General features: G+C 36.0%; 1 protein-coding gene across 2 annotated transcripts in view; it reads left to right on the top strand.

Annotated features, from left to right (window-relative positions):
* The window catches only part of LOC105159059 (symplekin), a 26,684-nt gene continuing 14,937 nt past the window's right edge, over positions 2,112 to 13,858 (top strand). The window contains exons 1-9 of one of the 2 annotated variants that reach the window (XM_011075993.2): positions 2,112 to 2,494; positions 3,166 to 3,325; positions 3,774 to 3,866; positions 4,740 to 4,842; positions 4,990 to 5,161; positions 10,549 to 10,723; positions 11,506 to 11,634; positions 11,718 to 12,311; positions 12,417 to 13,061. In XM_011075993.2, the coding sequence (XP_011074295.1) occupies positions 2,289 to 2,494; positions 3,166 to 3,325; positions 3,774 to 3,866; positions 4,740 to 4,842; positions 4,990 to 5,161; positions 10,549 to 10,723; positions 11,506 to 11,634; positions 11,718 to 12,311; positions 12,417 to 13,061 (2,277 nt within the window). In that variant the 5' untranslated portion in view covers positions 2,112 to 2,288. Of the gene's footprint in view, positions 2,495 to 3,165; positions 3,326 to 3,773; positions 3,867 to 4,739; positions 4,843 to 4,989; positions 5,162 to 10,548; positions 10,724 to 11,505; positions 11,635 to 11,717; positions 12,312 to 12,416; positions 13,062 to 13,858 lie in introns of those variants that run through there. The other variant, XM_020692445.1, reaches the window with a different exon arrangement.

Here is a 13,858-nt window from a genome sequence, read left to right on the forward strand (position 1 = left end):
CTACAGGCATCCCTCCATGCTACTTTGGCATATCCACTAGTCCCTGTGCCCTTCCACAGAAAAGCTCTCAGACGTTTCTCAATCTCCCTTATAACACATTTAGGTAGGATGAATGCAAAAACTCAATATATACTTAACGCCATAAGGATAGATTTAATAATTTGTACCCTCCCAGCATACGATAATCTCATTCCTTCCCAATCTTTAATGCGTCGATCAATTTTCAATAATAAAGGCTGGCAGTCTGTTAACGATAATCTAGAGGAAAGTAGAGGAAGTCCCAAGTACCTCATCCCAAGATGCCCTTCCTGGAAGCCGAGCATCTCTAACAGCTGCTCCCATATCGCTTGTGCACATCGAGAGATGATAAGATGGCTCTTATGCACATTAAGCCGGAGACCTAACCAGGAGGTGAATAGGTCCAACCCCTGTTTAAAGACCCCTATAGAGTCCATATCAGCTCTGCAGAGCAGCAACAGATCATCTGCAAATCCAAGCTGAAATAATCGAGAAGGCTCATATTTTCAATAAAAAGAAAAACGCATGATCAATCATCTGCAGAAGAATCAAATGCAGAACCTCCATTACGAGAACGAATAGATATGGAGATAAAGGATCCCCCTGCCGTAGCCCTCTCGATCCCATAAAGAAACCATGAGGTTTTTCATTCAACCCGACGGAAAATGAGGGTGTCGTGACACACTCCTCTATCCACCTAATGAACGTAGTTGGGAATCCAAACAGGTGTAACACTGCAAGTAGAAAGTCCTATTCTACCATGTCATAAGCTTTTCGAATATCCACTTTCAGTGCACATCTAGGAGGTAGACGCGCCTGATTGTAGCCTGTAAATAATTCTTAAAAAGGAGATAATAACTATCCATTTGTTCTAATTGACTCGAACTCTTGATCCACATGTTCTAGTATGACTGAAATCCATTAGTTCAAACTTGTTTGTGTGAATGCAAATGTTGTCACCCTTGATCCGTAAAAGGGGAGGATGGGGGGATGGAAATATCTCGGAGAAGGAGGCGACGTGGTTATTATTTTCAATTTACTTATTCAAATTTACTGATTGAATATATTAAAAAACACACATATATAAAATATGTTAAATATAGTTAATATTTAATATAAAATATTCATGTATATTTATTTTAATATACTGATCAATTTACTCTTAACCCACAACCATACATATTTTAAATTCATAAGCTCTTATCTTATCACTCGTGTTTTGTATATTGCGAAAAAAAAAAAAAAATTTTAAAATTTATGCTCTTGCTGAAAATCACTCACATAAGTTATTGCTTTATCTACTTTTTAGCGTCATATTATAAAATTATTAAATTTGAGGAGTCACCACATTAATGTAAAACTTAATAAAAAATATTCCATGAAAATATAAAACATATATCTCTATATATATATGTTAAAAAAAAACTTAGCTCTTTGTAAGAATGATGTAAAAATAAATAAAATAAAATAAACTTGCATTGTTTTGTGTTATTACCTCATAGAAGTAGATTTTGTTATAAATTTATGAGTAATTTTCATAATATTACATATATCCGTATGAATGATTTGAGTGTGAATAAGGCATGATTCAAGATTATTGCAAATGAACTTAATTTGATTAATAAAAAAAAATTAAAGTTGAATGAGTTTTAATAAAGGCAAATGCAAATTAAACTTGAATATTTTAATATTTTACACACACTTGATGATGTTTGAGCCAAATTTAAACTATTATAGAACAAAACAAATTTTATTTAAATTTAAATTACTATACTTTATTTTTTTTTGGTGGATACTGAATTATCTCAAGATATTTAATAATCTTCGTATTTTTTGGTGGATACTGAATTATCTCAAGATATTTAATAATCTTCGTAAAAGAAATCGAAAGACAAATATAAAAATAATTTGAAAGGCATTTTTTTAACCATTTTTTATAAAAATCTATAAGGTATAATTTTGCCAATTTTTATGAAATTTAGGTATTAATTAAGTAGTTGTTTTTGAATATTAATTAAATTAAAATACAACAGTTGACAAAATCTTGGTACAAATATGATTTTGCTTTCAAAAGCGCGAGCTTCACACAGACAGCGTATATTTCCCACCCTCCACAATCAGAACCGCTCCCCAAATTCCCCAGTCTTCTGCTTTACAACCCTACCCCCCCTCCCCCATTCAAAACCCTAGAAACCCCCCCTTTTTTTCCCCAAACAAAACCTCAATTTTGTCAAATTGAGTATATCAATTCCCCCCTCCTCAATTCTTACATGGCTGGCGTCCAGCCGAGGGAGCAGGCGCTCCCACTACTAGCGGCGGCGAACAACCATGGAGATTTGGCCGTGAAGTTGTCGTCATTGAAGCAGGCTAAGGACATCTTGTTGTCCGTTGAACCGTCCCAGGCGGCGGAGCTTTTTCCTTACTTGGTCGAGCTCCAGTCCTCCCCTGAAACCCTCGTCAGAAAGTACCTCCTTGAGTGAGTAATTTTGTCCAGGAAATTTTATTTTTGGAGAATTTCGGAAGTTTGGATTTTTATGTTTTATGGGCTTTTTTTTAATGCCTCGGGTTAGAGTTATTATTTGCCTTCTGGTTATATTCTATCAGTTCATGTATTGATGCTTGCATCCTTATGCACAAAGCTATTGAGGTGTTCTATTTATTGATTTACATGGGCTTGTGCATGTTTTTCCTTTCACGTGAAGAGTCCTTTGTTCAGACAGATTCGGAGGTGCACTTTTATAGGTAACTAAAGATCCTGGCTTGCTCGTGTCTAACTTGGATATTTTGAGCATGACTGCAATTGGCCTTTTTTCTTGGTGTCAAATCTTGAGTGACTATTAGTTATGAGCGTTTGCTTCCTTATATTTGCACAAGCACCTAGATAAAAAGAGAAAAAGAAGAAAGATGCCTGCTATCCAGGTGTTCTGCTCAAATGCATCAAATATAATGAGGAAGTAGCAAAAGGACTGCAAGATTATGAAACTCTTTGCATTCTGGGGGCATGTTTTCATCTATAGCTCTTGGAAACTCTTCAGGGTCTATTGAAGATATTGGCTTTGCTTTGTTTACATATCACCTGTATACTATATTGTGAAATAATTGTAACTCTATGTTTCATTAGCTAACTCCATTGAGTTTGGCTGACAGGGTAATTGACGAGATCGGGGCCAGAACAAGGGAACATCTGTCCATTTTACTGCCTGTCTTATTGACATTTTTGAAAGATAATAATCCTGTGATTGCAAAGCAATCTATAGTCACTGGCACAAAATTTTTTTGTATTGTGTTGGAGGAGTTGGCATTTCAGGTCTCTTTCTCTATCTCTATTCTTTCTGTGTGTCTGTGTCTTCCTCTGTCCCATGTCTCTCTTTGGATCTGTCTATGTGCGGCTGTGTGTGCATGTGTTTCTGTAGGTGATCTGTGTGCATATGATTACATGTATGGTTGAGTATATCATTCATGCAAGAGCTTCTGCCAAGATTAATTTTATAGCCTCACTTATTCCAACTTTTTCTTAGTTGTCGATGATTACATGAATACATGTTTAAAGCAGTAGCTAATATGTATATGTAATGGCTCTTCAGCTCTTAGTATCCCGCAATATGACCTATTGTGTGAAATTTGCACAATTCTCTTCTCTATAACTTGCATATATTTACTTTCTATGGCTGCTGCCTCTCTTTATGTTTGTTGAATACTTAGTTTTGGCTTTGTTCCTATATGAAGCTTTAAAGCTGTATTTTAAAAAATTATAGTTTCAACGGCGTGGTATAGTTGAGAGATGGCTTGAAGAGCTGTGGACATGGATGATCAAATTTAGGGATGCTGTATTGGGCATTATCTTTGAGGTATGTATGAGCTGATGCAATCTATTTACTGCTGAATGATTGGTATTCTAGTGTTAACTTCTCATTTTCATTTATTTGGCATACTTAAAACTTTTATCGTTATCTTACCCAGAATTTCGCCATTCAATGAAAACCATTTGTTCTCAGTTGAAATTTTGTTCATGTAGCCTTGTAGATCTATATGATGTGAGCAAGCCTTGTAGATCAATATGATGTGAGCAAAAATTGTTGCTTGAGATATATGACCTCAAAAAACAGTGATAAGAAAAGACTTAAAACGACTTTTTGGATGTGTGTGTGTATTCATTGTAATTTGATATTTCAGATTTACAGATTCTTTCATGTATGTTATGCCCCAGAGGTTTACCTGGTTCTCTCTCTTCCTCTTGAACATTAGCTAAAATGCATTTGCTTGATCAATGACCTATTACAAACTAAAGCATAGAGCCTGACCAAGTGAAGGCCATAAAGTTAGAATGCATCTTCATATTCATGTGTCGATAAGGCCAAAGAACAGGGAAATTTACTAAGATGGGCTATGAAAAAATTTGATAAAAGATTTTGAATTATTGATACTTGACATATGGAGTTTGGTAATGGATATGAACAGACTGCAGTTACAAGGTGTATAATGAATTCAAAAAAGCTTCATCGGTCATTTGGACGCTTAACTACCTTCATTGACAATGAATGTACTGCTTGCATGCTTGGTTTCAGTGAAGGGGCATAGAAATGCTCTGCTCCAAAAGTTATGGTGCCTGGGAAATCCTTATAGATCATTTCCTTTCTTTCAGGATGATAAATTGTGCTTGTTTCCTTTTTCAAGTTGAATCATTCTGGTGACCGTTGTAAATTCCCTGAATTGTTTTACAGGTTGGTTCTGTTGGTCCAAAGTTGTTAGCAATAAAATTTCTGGAAAGATATGTTTTATACTTCACGTTGGATTCAAATGATTTCGGAACATGCAGCCCAGAGGGTAATACCATTTTGATTAATAATAATGAGTGAATTTGAGTTAGCTATTCATGATGGATCACATTTTCTCTATGGTTGTTTTACTCTCATACATGCACTTGAGGTTCTGTTCTTAACCATTACATTTCTGGTTCTGTTTCCCTTGTAGTAATGATAAGGCAAGGAAGGGTTTTTAATATCTCGTGGATAATGGATGGTCATCCTCTGTTGGATCCACCTGCTCTTGTGGCAGATGCAAACAGATTTCTAGGCGTTTTATTGGATATGTTGCGGTCAGCTAGTAATTTCCCTGGTTCCTTGACTATAGCTGTTGTGAATAGGTGAGCTTCTCATCCTTTATGGCCTCTTTGTTTGACATATGATATGAATATCTCTTTTGCATATATGTTATTGTGGCCTATGAATGCAGTATTTTCTGTTCTGACTTTGTGGCACTATGATTGTATTGTACTATTCCGTCAAATGACAAATGCTACTTATGGTGTGTGACTTGCCTTAATGTGCAATGACATTGAAACATAAAATTTTTGGCGTGCACACACATTGGGTTTGAAAGCTGCATTTTCCTTGTGGAGCTTTTGTGAATATGCAAGTTGTTTTCCAGAAATCAATTAAACCCTTGTTCAGTGATTGATATCTTATTCATGTCTAGAAGCTACTTTGCTATTATAACATGAGCATTCAGCTAAATTTGCAACTTTGCTATGATGTGCTTGCCTCAGTGTTGAAATGGTGCGCCATAATTTTGCTGTCTAGGCTACTCATTGCCCATTTATTTCAATTAATACACAAGAAATGTTTGTTGATATAATTCTTCTGGCAACTTACAACTATGGGGTAATCTATGTCATAGTGCATTGCACATAATAACCAATTTATTCTTCTTTTCTTGGAGGGTACACTGAGGCCTGGCAATTGGTTTTAGTGTAAGTTCAATTTCCTTTTTGTGATATTATTGCAGCACGCCGTCCAGTTTTTTAACGTGGAGTTAAATGGCAGTTTACCTGGGACTGCTGAATTGGTGGTTCAGATAAGAGAAGTAGGCCTTAGCTGATATCAGCACATTGGCGGTTGATAGGACTGATTAAGCTATGGATACATTTATCTGATTGGATCTAATAACATTTGGACAAGCAACTTACTGCATTGTATACTATTTTGACATCTTTGTATGAACATATAGTAGCAACACATGCAGCCTGTAAATACTGTTTATTACCAATGTATTATAAATGTTTGTGCTTTTTTATACTCAAACCAAATTTTTCAATAATTATGTTCACAATGCGACAAGGTTCTGTCCAGCTGCTCGTATTACCGTTCTCTTATCACCAATCTTCGTTGCTGCCGTCTCTTTGTGGAACGAATACATTCTGGAACAAAAGTTAACAAGGATTCGGTTCCAGCTTCTAGAGTATCTTTAGTTTTCGTGTGGAAGCAGGTTCATGAAGTTTGCTGTCTTCACATTGATTGCTAAAAGTAGATATTTAAAGTGGGTTTCCAGTGTTATATGGTGTAACTTTTAGTAAAATGAACTATTTGATGAAATGAGAGCTGTGCTAATCAAGTTCACGCGAGATTGGAGAAACATAAAATTTGTACACCAACCATCACTTGATTGATTGCCCGATCTTATTGTTTATGTGCTTGAATTTAGCTGTACTAATCATTCAAAAGTCTTTGAAAATAGAAAAAGTGTTCGTCATCTTGATGCTTAAAGATGATGGGATAAAATATGATGCTTAGCTTGCTCTGCATTGATTTAATCATCAAGTTAGACAATGCAAAGGAAGGGTAGGAAATATGATGGTTTCAAGCTTTGTGTCTTAAATTGCAAGGATAACATCCGTCCCAGCAGTAATTGGGAGGTGGTGAAGTCTAATAGTGATTGACCTGGAGTTTGCTGTTTGAAGCTTGAAGCATAGTATGTTGTTTTTGTCCACAATCATTCTATGTTGTGGAGTTCATAATGGACTGAAGCCACTATGACTTTGAAGGGTTGCAAAGACCTCCTTAAAGATTGTAATAAAAGATGGAGGGCATCAACCTGAGTCTATTGCCAAATCCATCAATTTGAAAGATATTTCTATGTTAATAATGTCAATAAACAAAGATGAAGCTTTTAAGGCGCCTCAATTTTCTTTTATTTATTTATTTATTTTTGTAACTAATGAAAGGAAATCATAAAATTTGCTAGGATGTATTGAAAGTGTCGGGCTCTTGCTATTTTTTGTTGGACCATAAAATTGTTGTGACTGTATGTTGATAAACATGATTTGCTTAGTAAACTATTTGATTCTAGAAAGATAGAATTTATGGCTTCTAATTTTATTATAGTTTCGTAAGTTGCGATATGGCCGTTTGTTCCAAGAATACTTATAAACTTGAGCTCATCTTTGTATTGATTGTGGAATTCTATACCAAATTAAAGACATTACTTTTGTCTGCATTTTTGGAATGACAAAGTAACTTTTCTGTATACAGTGCTGGAAGAGTTTTGTTTCTTGCTGCAAATGTCGTTCAATACTGTGTAAACTCTCTGTTGTTCAATCTCATTGGTTCGAAATTATATTTCACGCTTAGTTGAATAATTTTTGATAAGAGGAAAATGTGGACGGAATTTCATTGTATCTTGGTAATATTCAATGAAACTCATTTACAACATTTCCCTGTGACTTGGCAATGCGACAATCGCATGAGTTAGAGTTTGTCTACGTGAGCGTTATAGATTTTTCAACTGGAATCTTATGTTGTAAACATTCTGTCTCAATACGATTGGTAATGGCAACTAGAAGATGTTTCAATATGATTGTATCTCACGTATAAGCCTCAACGTAAGCGTTGCAGATTTTCCAACAATTAGCTGGAATCTTATGTTGTAAACATTGTTTCAATACTAATTACAGCTAGAAGTTGTTTCAATATGATTTTATTTCATGTCTAACCCTAAGCTTCTAGCTATGTTCAACAACTGGTGATTACCAGGATGTCCACAATTTCAGGATTAAGTCACATGTTGTGCTTTTAATTTTCTACATGACCTAGTGCAGTATGTTGAAGACTTGAATCGGAAATTTTTTCTGTGAATTCAGAAATTGATCACTCTCATCCCAGAGAATTTTCAGCGATGGTTGTGATTTCATTTATAGTATTTTCTGGATGCTATTTGAGTCGAGGAGAACTAAACCTGCGATGTTAGTTAGGTGCAACCTGGGAAATCACTATGGTGTAAGTTGGAGTGTGTCATTATGGCATTTGGAGGCATCTTCCCCACTTTCTAAAGTCTAAAATAATTTTTAGGAGTTTGATTCATGTTTTAGTGTATGTTTAGGTCCATTTTGATCTCTTAGTTATTTTTGTATAGAAGAGCTTTAAGGATCTCATGTTTATGTGCAGTTTGAAGTTTTTCTTGACTTGATGTTAGGGAAGATGGTGATCAGATTAAATAAAGATATGACAGCCATCTACTTACTCGTGAAGATTTCCCAGCCAACTAAATGGAGAATTCAGTTTCATTTACTCTTCTAATTTGGTCATTTGGGTTGTGTCATACTACTCTTATAGTAATTCAATTTAATGCAAAATAATGGCAAGATTTATGTGTGCATTACTTAGTTTCTTTCTGAAATGAAAAGCAATGGTAACTCTGATAGGGTTCTTGGTTTATTACTCCGATAGATGCTTCACTTCTGAAACTGATTCAATTCTTAGCATATGTTAGGTCATGTGGTAAAGAATGTTTCTGAAACCTTAATTTCCTAATGAATTGGGTTCCACATTAGTTTTTAATATTGGTTTAAATGTCTTCTATTTGTATGATCGATAGAGAAATTGGTTGACATAGTTGGTGCAAAAAGTTGAAATTCTTACGGTTGTTATAGGATTTTCTAGCGACAAGAGCAAGTAAGGATTGACCATTGGCTAACTGCTATGAAGTCCATGACTGGTGCAAACATAGGAGCTTCGACAAGAAGTGGCAGTAAGGTGCAATACCTTTTGTGGGGTGATCACATCATGACTCACTTAGTTGGGACAATAGGATTGAAACTTAGTTTGTGTAATAGCTCTGGATATCATTTAAGCTCTTTCCACACTTCATTGACGTTGTTATTGCACTCTGAATTTGGCGAATATAAGTTATGAATGTTTTGGAAATGATATTTATCCTTTCGAGTATATTAACTACGGGACTTATTCCTTTGTGTTGAAGAGAAATGTTGTGCTTTCTCTCAACTGCCACCAAGTACTTGCACACAACTTTAGTTTTTAGTATGTTGTGCTAAATTCCTATATGGCCGTGTTGATGTATTATCCTTCTTCAAGCGATATATTGACGTTGACTTTTCTTTATTTTTGTTTTGGTGAAAATGATAATATGTGTGCTTAAAGGCATTTGTCTTCCATGCTATGGTGATTTATGGTTTCTTAGTTATAGATCATTACAGATTGGTATATATGAGCATCTAGGATTAGTAAGACTTATTCAATGGAGTGATTAGATTAGAAGGTGTGAGATCCTATGACATCCCATCTTGTTTATGCTACATATATTCAGTGCTGCATGAGAGTGCATTTGGGATGTTTTCTGTTTGGAGAATGATAATTTTTGCTAATGTATTTATTTTATCAAAATCCAACACTGCGCCAGACTGTCGATGACAATTTTAAGCTGGCTAAAGGAATTTGATGCTTGTTTATTCTTTGTTGCTTTTTCAATCTTTTTAACAAGGAGGAGATTTTCATTATTTGTTGCTTTCATTTTATCTAGAGGTAAACAATTTTCAGGATGAGAAAAAGATCAATGAGCGATTATGTGTTTTTCCTTGTTAGGCATCTCTATTCCTTTGTTTACTAACTCTGACTTTTCTGTAGCAAACCAATTTCACTTATGTGCAAAAAAGTTATGCCATGGCAGTGAATAACCTAACATTAAATGTAGACAATTGTTCTGCTTTTTAACATAGAGATTTGTTTGATCCTTCCTGATGTGCTGTTTTGCTTTTGAGATCTAGTCATCTTAGAAGTTGGTTCTCACCCTTTTTTGTGTCTGCTTGGCTTCTTTGCAGTATTTATTTCTTTTCTGATAGGATTTGAGCTTTCAGTTTTTGCCTTTGATTCTTTAAAGTTCAGCATTGCAATTTTAAATTGCCGTGCTTTTGTTTTTAAGTTTTTATTATGAAATAATGTTTAAACTTGCGAAGTTGAGATCTATCAACTTGTACCTGTTGGTGTGTAAAACTAAGGGGGAAGGTGTAGCGTCAAAATGAACTTGGTTAGATGGAGTTAGTTTTCTGTATACATCAGCGGATTGAGAGGGAAAATATTTCTAAGTTGGATTAAAACAGCAGATAAGTTTGTGCTGGAACCTAGTTGCTGATGTTGACTGTTGTGATATCTAAAGTAGCTGCTTATTGTTGTTTATTTATTTTTTAAATCTCATTACATATATTACATGCATTCATGGACTTGGTGAGATGTGGGTTTATACTCTTCTCTCATTTTCATTGGATCCTTTTGTGTCTAATTTTGAGATTCTTGTTATTGTGCTGTGCTCGGATCAGCCATTTCATAGTTTGGTATCTTTGTTCTTGGTGCTTTTGATATCTCTGAAGCAACCTTCTTATGTTAACGTGCTTGAGTTGGTACTGATCTTGTACCAGGTAGAATTGTCTTAGCTGTATAAATGATCTCACTTCTCCTTTTGCAGTATTGCAGCGATAGCACGGAAGAGGCCCATCTACTATAAATCTGTACTTTCTGCACTGCTTGATTTTGCTCCAAGTTTTGAGGTAGCAAAGGCTCGCCATACTGTCAGCATTCAGTATTCTTTGAGAACTGCATTTCTAGGATTTCTGAGGTGTACTCATCCTGTCATTGCAGAGGTAAAGTGATGCATAAAACATTAATCCCTGATAATTTCTATTAGTCATTTGTTCTGTTATACTAGTGTTCTTTTCAAAACATCATTTCCCTCCATTCCTTATACAGAAATTAGTGACATCAATTTACTAGTTCTTAGTTTCTTTTACTTGGTAGGTTGAAATCTGAATTATTTTTAGCTCTCTTGACAGCATACTCTAAAGATGATTTACAACCTCCAATATTCTATATAGGCCTTTTAAGCTCTAAGGATTGCTGTGCTGTATTGCATATGGAGAGGTTTAGAGATGCAGTTATGATTTGAGTTTTGTGGCATATAGTGCACTCAGCCTCTATGGATGCTTGTTTTCTATTAAGCAAGATAGTTCTTTGAAATTGTTACTCACGGAATTGCAACCTTCCTACATTTCATGCTTTTAAATGGAAATATCCAGTCTATGCGGAAAAGTTATGCCCATAATCTCTCCGTTAGAACTTTAACTGATGAACTCATTTTATACACCAAATATAGGCATAAAAATGAAAGTTATCCTTTGGTGGCACCAAAAGTTATAGCCTACAGTTGTACATGCAGACATGCATGTCCACACTTGAGAGCTGCTCCAAAATGGAAGCAAATAAAACCTCTGCTGTTTCCATCCACTCCCACTGATAATATTTTGCAAGAATTGCCAAGTTACAAGTGTCATACACCTGCCTTCACCCAACTCGGGCAATCAGACAGGAATTAGATACTTAATAGCTTTAACATATCCTTATCTTCGAATCATTTCAATCTATGCAGTCAAGAGATAGATTGATTAGAGAGTTGCGTGCAATGAATGCTGGAGATGCTGCTGATCAAGTTATCCGACAGATGGATAAAATCATGAAAAACAATGAGCGTGCTTCAAGGGATCTGCAAGTGAGTAAGGTAATTTTCTAGGAAGAAAATGTGGTCTGCATGGATTGCTGATTCCAGATATATACACTTTGTAACTTGGCCTTTCTGCCCAGGATGATCAGCTATCCAATCAGTTGCATGTTTCAGGGGACGTGACAAAGAAAAGATTGGCGCCAGTGGACAATGAAGATCTAAACAATAGCTTTGATGCCACTTCTAAGAGACTCCGTTATGGCCTTCATAACAATATACCTGCCACTGTTGATTTTACTGATGCCAGGCAGGATAATGTGAATGGGATTTCCCCTAAACTTCCTGTATCAGATGGAGATCTAACTCCGGAGGAACAGATGATTGCTATGATTGGTGCTTTAATTGCAGAAGGGGAAAGAGGACTTGAATCTCTTGAGATTCTTATATCTAACATACATCCTGATTTACTTGCTGACATTGTCATAACGAATATGAAGCACTTGCCAAACAATCCACCTCCTTTGACCAGATACAGTAACTTGTCTCTGAATCGTCCTAGTGATTCTTCTAGTGATCCATCCCAGGTAGTTGCGTCAAATGGCTTTCCAACTATTCAGGCATTGGAAGTTTCAGCTCAAGTACATGCATCTTCATCAAACACAACTAGTTTGCCATTTTTGGATATGTCCACTTCCACTAGTCCCTCCACAGATTCCAAACGTGATCCGCGGAGGGTAAGGTCTTCCATTTGGTTACACTTTATGAGGCATTTCATTCTTTTATTGTCATCAAATTGAGCTTGTCTCTGACTGTTTTCTAACATTTGATACATGCTCCAGGATCCGCGTCGCCTTGATCCAAGGCGCATGGTAGTTCCAGTTGATGCACCACCATCATCTGTTGTGGAAGATAATGCTAATCCCGTTCAATATCTAGCTGCCCTATCTGACAATGATGCTTCTAGCTTGTCCAATCCCCCTGTATTGCTGCCTCCACCATCTATTTCTGAAAGTACTTCTGGCCTTGTGATGCCCTCAACTGAAACCAATTTAAATCTATTGGAATCTCCTGTAATATCAGAAGGTAACCAGTCAATTCCGAAATTTGAAGTCCAGGATGTGGAAGACAATGAATTCACCCCAGACAGGGAAACAAGTAATGGTGTACAACGTTTGTCGTCCCCTATTAGCAAAGTCGAAGACTCTGTTGTGCAAGCATCAATAGATGTTGCTGTGCTCGATGAAGCATATTCCCCATCATCATCAGAAGCAGAACAACTTTCACCAGATAGGTCAAATTTTGAAGCATCTGAGATTGCATCCACAGAGTTCCCGGTCCTTCCGCTGTACATTGGGCTGGCTGAAGACCATCAAAGAAATGCAAGGAGACTGGCACTTGAACGGATAATTAATTCGTATCAAAATTCCCATAGAACAGATTTGAAACAAACACAAATTGCATTGGTTGCCCGATTGTTTGCACAGGTTGGGCCTAAGATTCTGTCAATTAATTCTTTGTTCAGCAAAATTCTTTTTCTCTTCAATTATAGCTTCTTTTGCTTTTCCAAATCCGCGAGTGGGGGCACTCATTTCCTGTTAAGACTGTGATACGTGAAATAAGAACTCGACCAATTTTACAAACTAAGCACTTAATTAACAAATTTTGGATTGTCAATGTCATGGCATAATGACTGGCATCTACACTATACATTGTGGTTGCTTTTTAATGCTCATCTCCATGATACTGATGGCTTTTAGCTGATGCAAGACAGCTTTTAATTCTTAACATCCTGAGATTTTTTTGTTATGGATGCATCCACTGGTTTCAACATGAAAATGCTATCCACTTGCTTATGCATAAGTTATTAGTTGAAAGGTGAAACTAAGTTTGATTTTCAATTTTCTCTGCTCACTAAAATACATGAACTAAAAGATCCAACTGGAGATTGTAGATTTAGAAAAAATGAAAAAGTGTTCGTTCCTGCATCTAGCGTGCTTGGAGGTGGATGCTTGAATGGGGAATCTTGTGTGCTTTATAGACCAAATGAAGGCGATTGTCAAGGCTAAGTTAGCAGGGTCTGCTGCTCCATTTTCGTCTCTTTATGTCTTTTAATATTAATGCTTTGTATATTCATTTTGTTCGATGTAACAGTCATGTCTTGGGTATTAATTGGTTCTCAAAATCATGAGTACCAAATTGAGAATCAAGCTGATTGTTTCTTGTGCACTCATCTTTTCCTGAAGTTGCTGGCTTCAAGTGTCTTGCATGCCTCTTTCTTCTG

This window comes from Sesamum indicum, linkage group LG3 (genome assembly GCF_000512975.1).
Source record: "Sesamum indicum cultivar Zhongzhi No. 13 linkage group LG3, S_indicum_v1.0, whole genome shotgun sequence".
In the NCBI taxonomy this organism is placed as follows: domain Eukaryota; kingdom Viridiplantae; phylum Streptophyta; class Magnoliopsida; order Lamiales; family Pedaliaceae; genus Sesamum; species Sesamum indicum.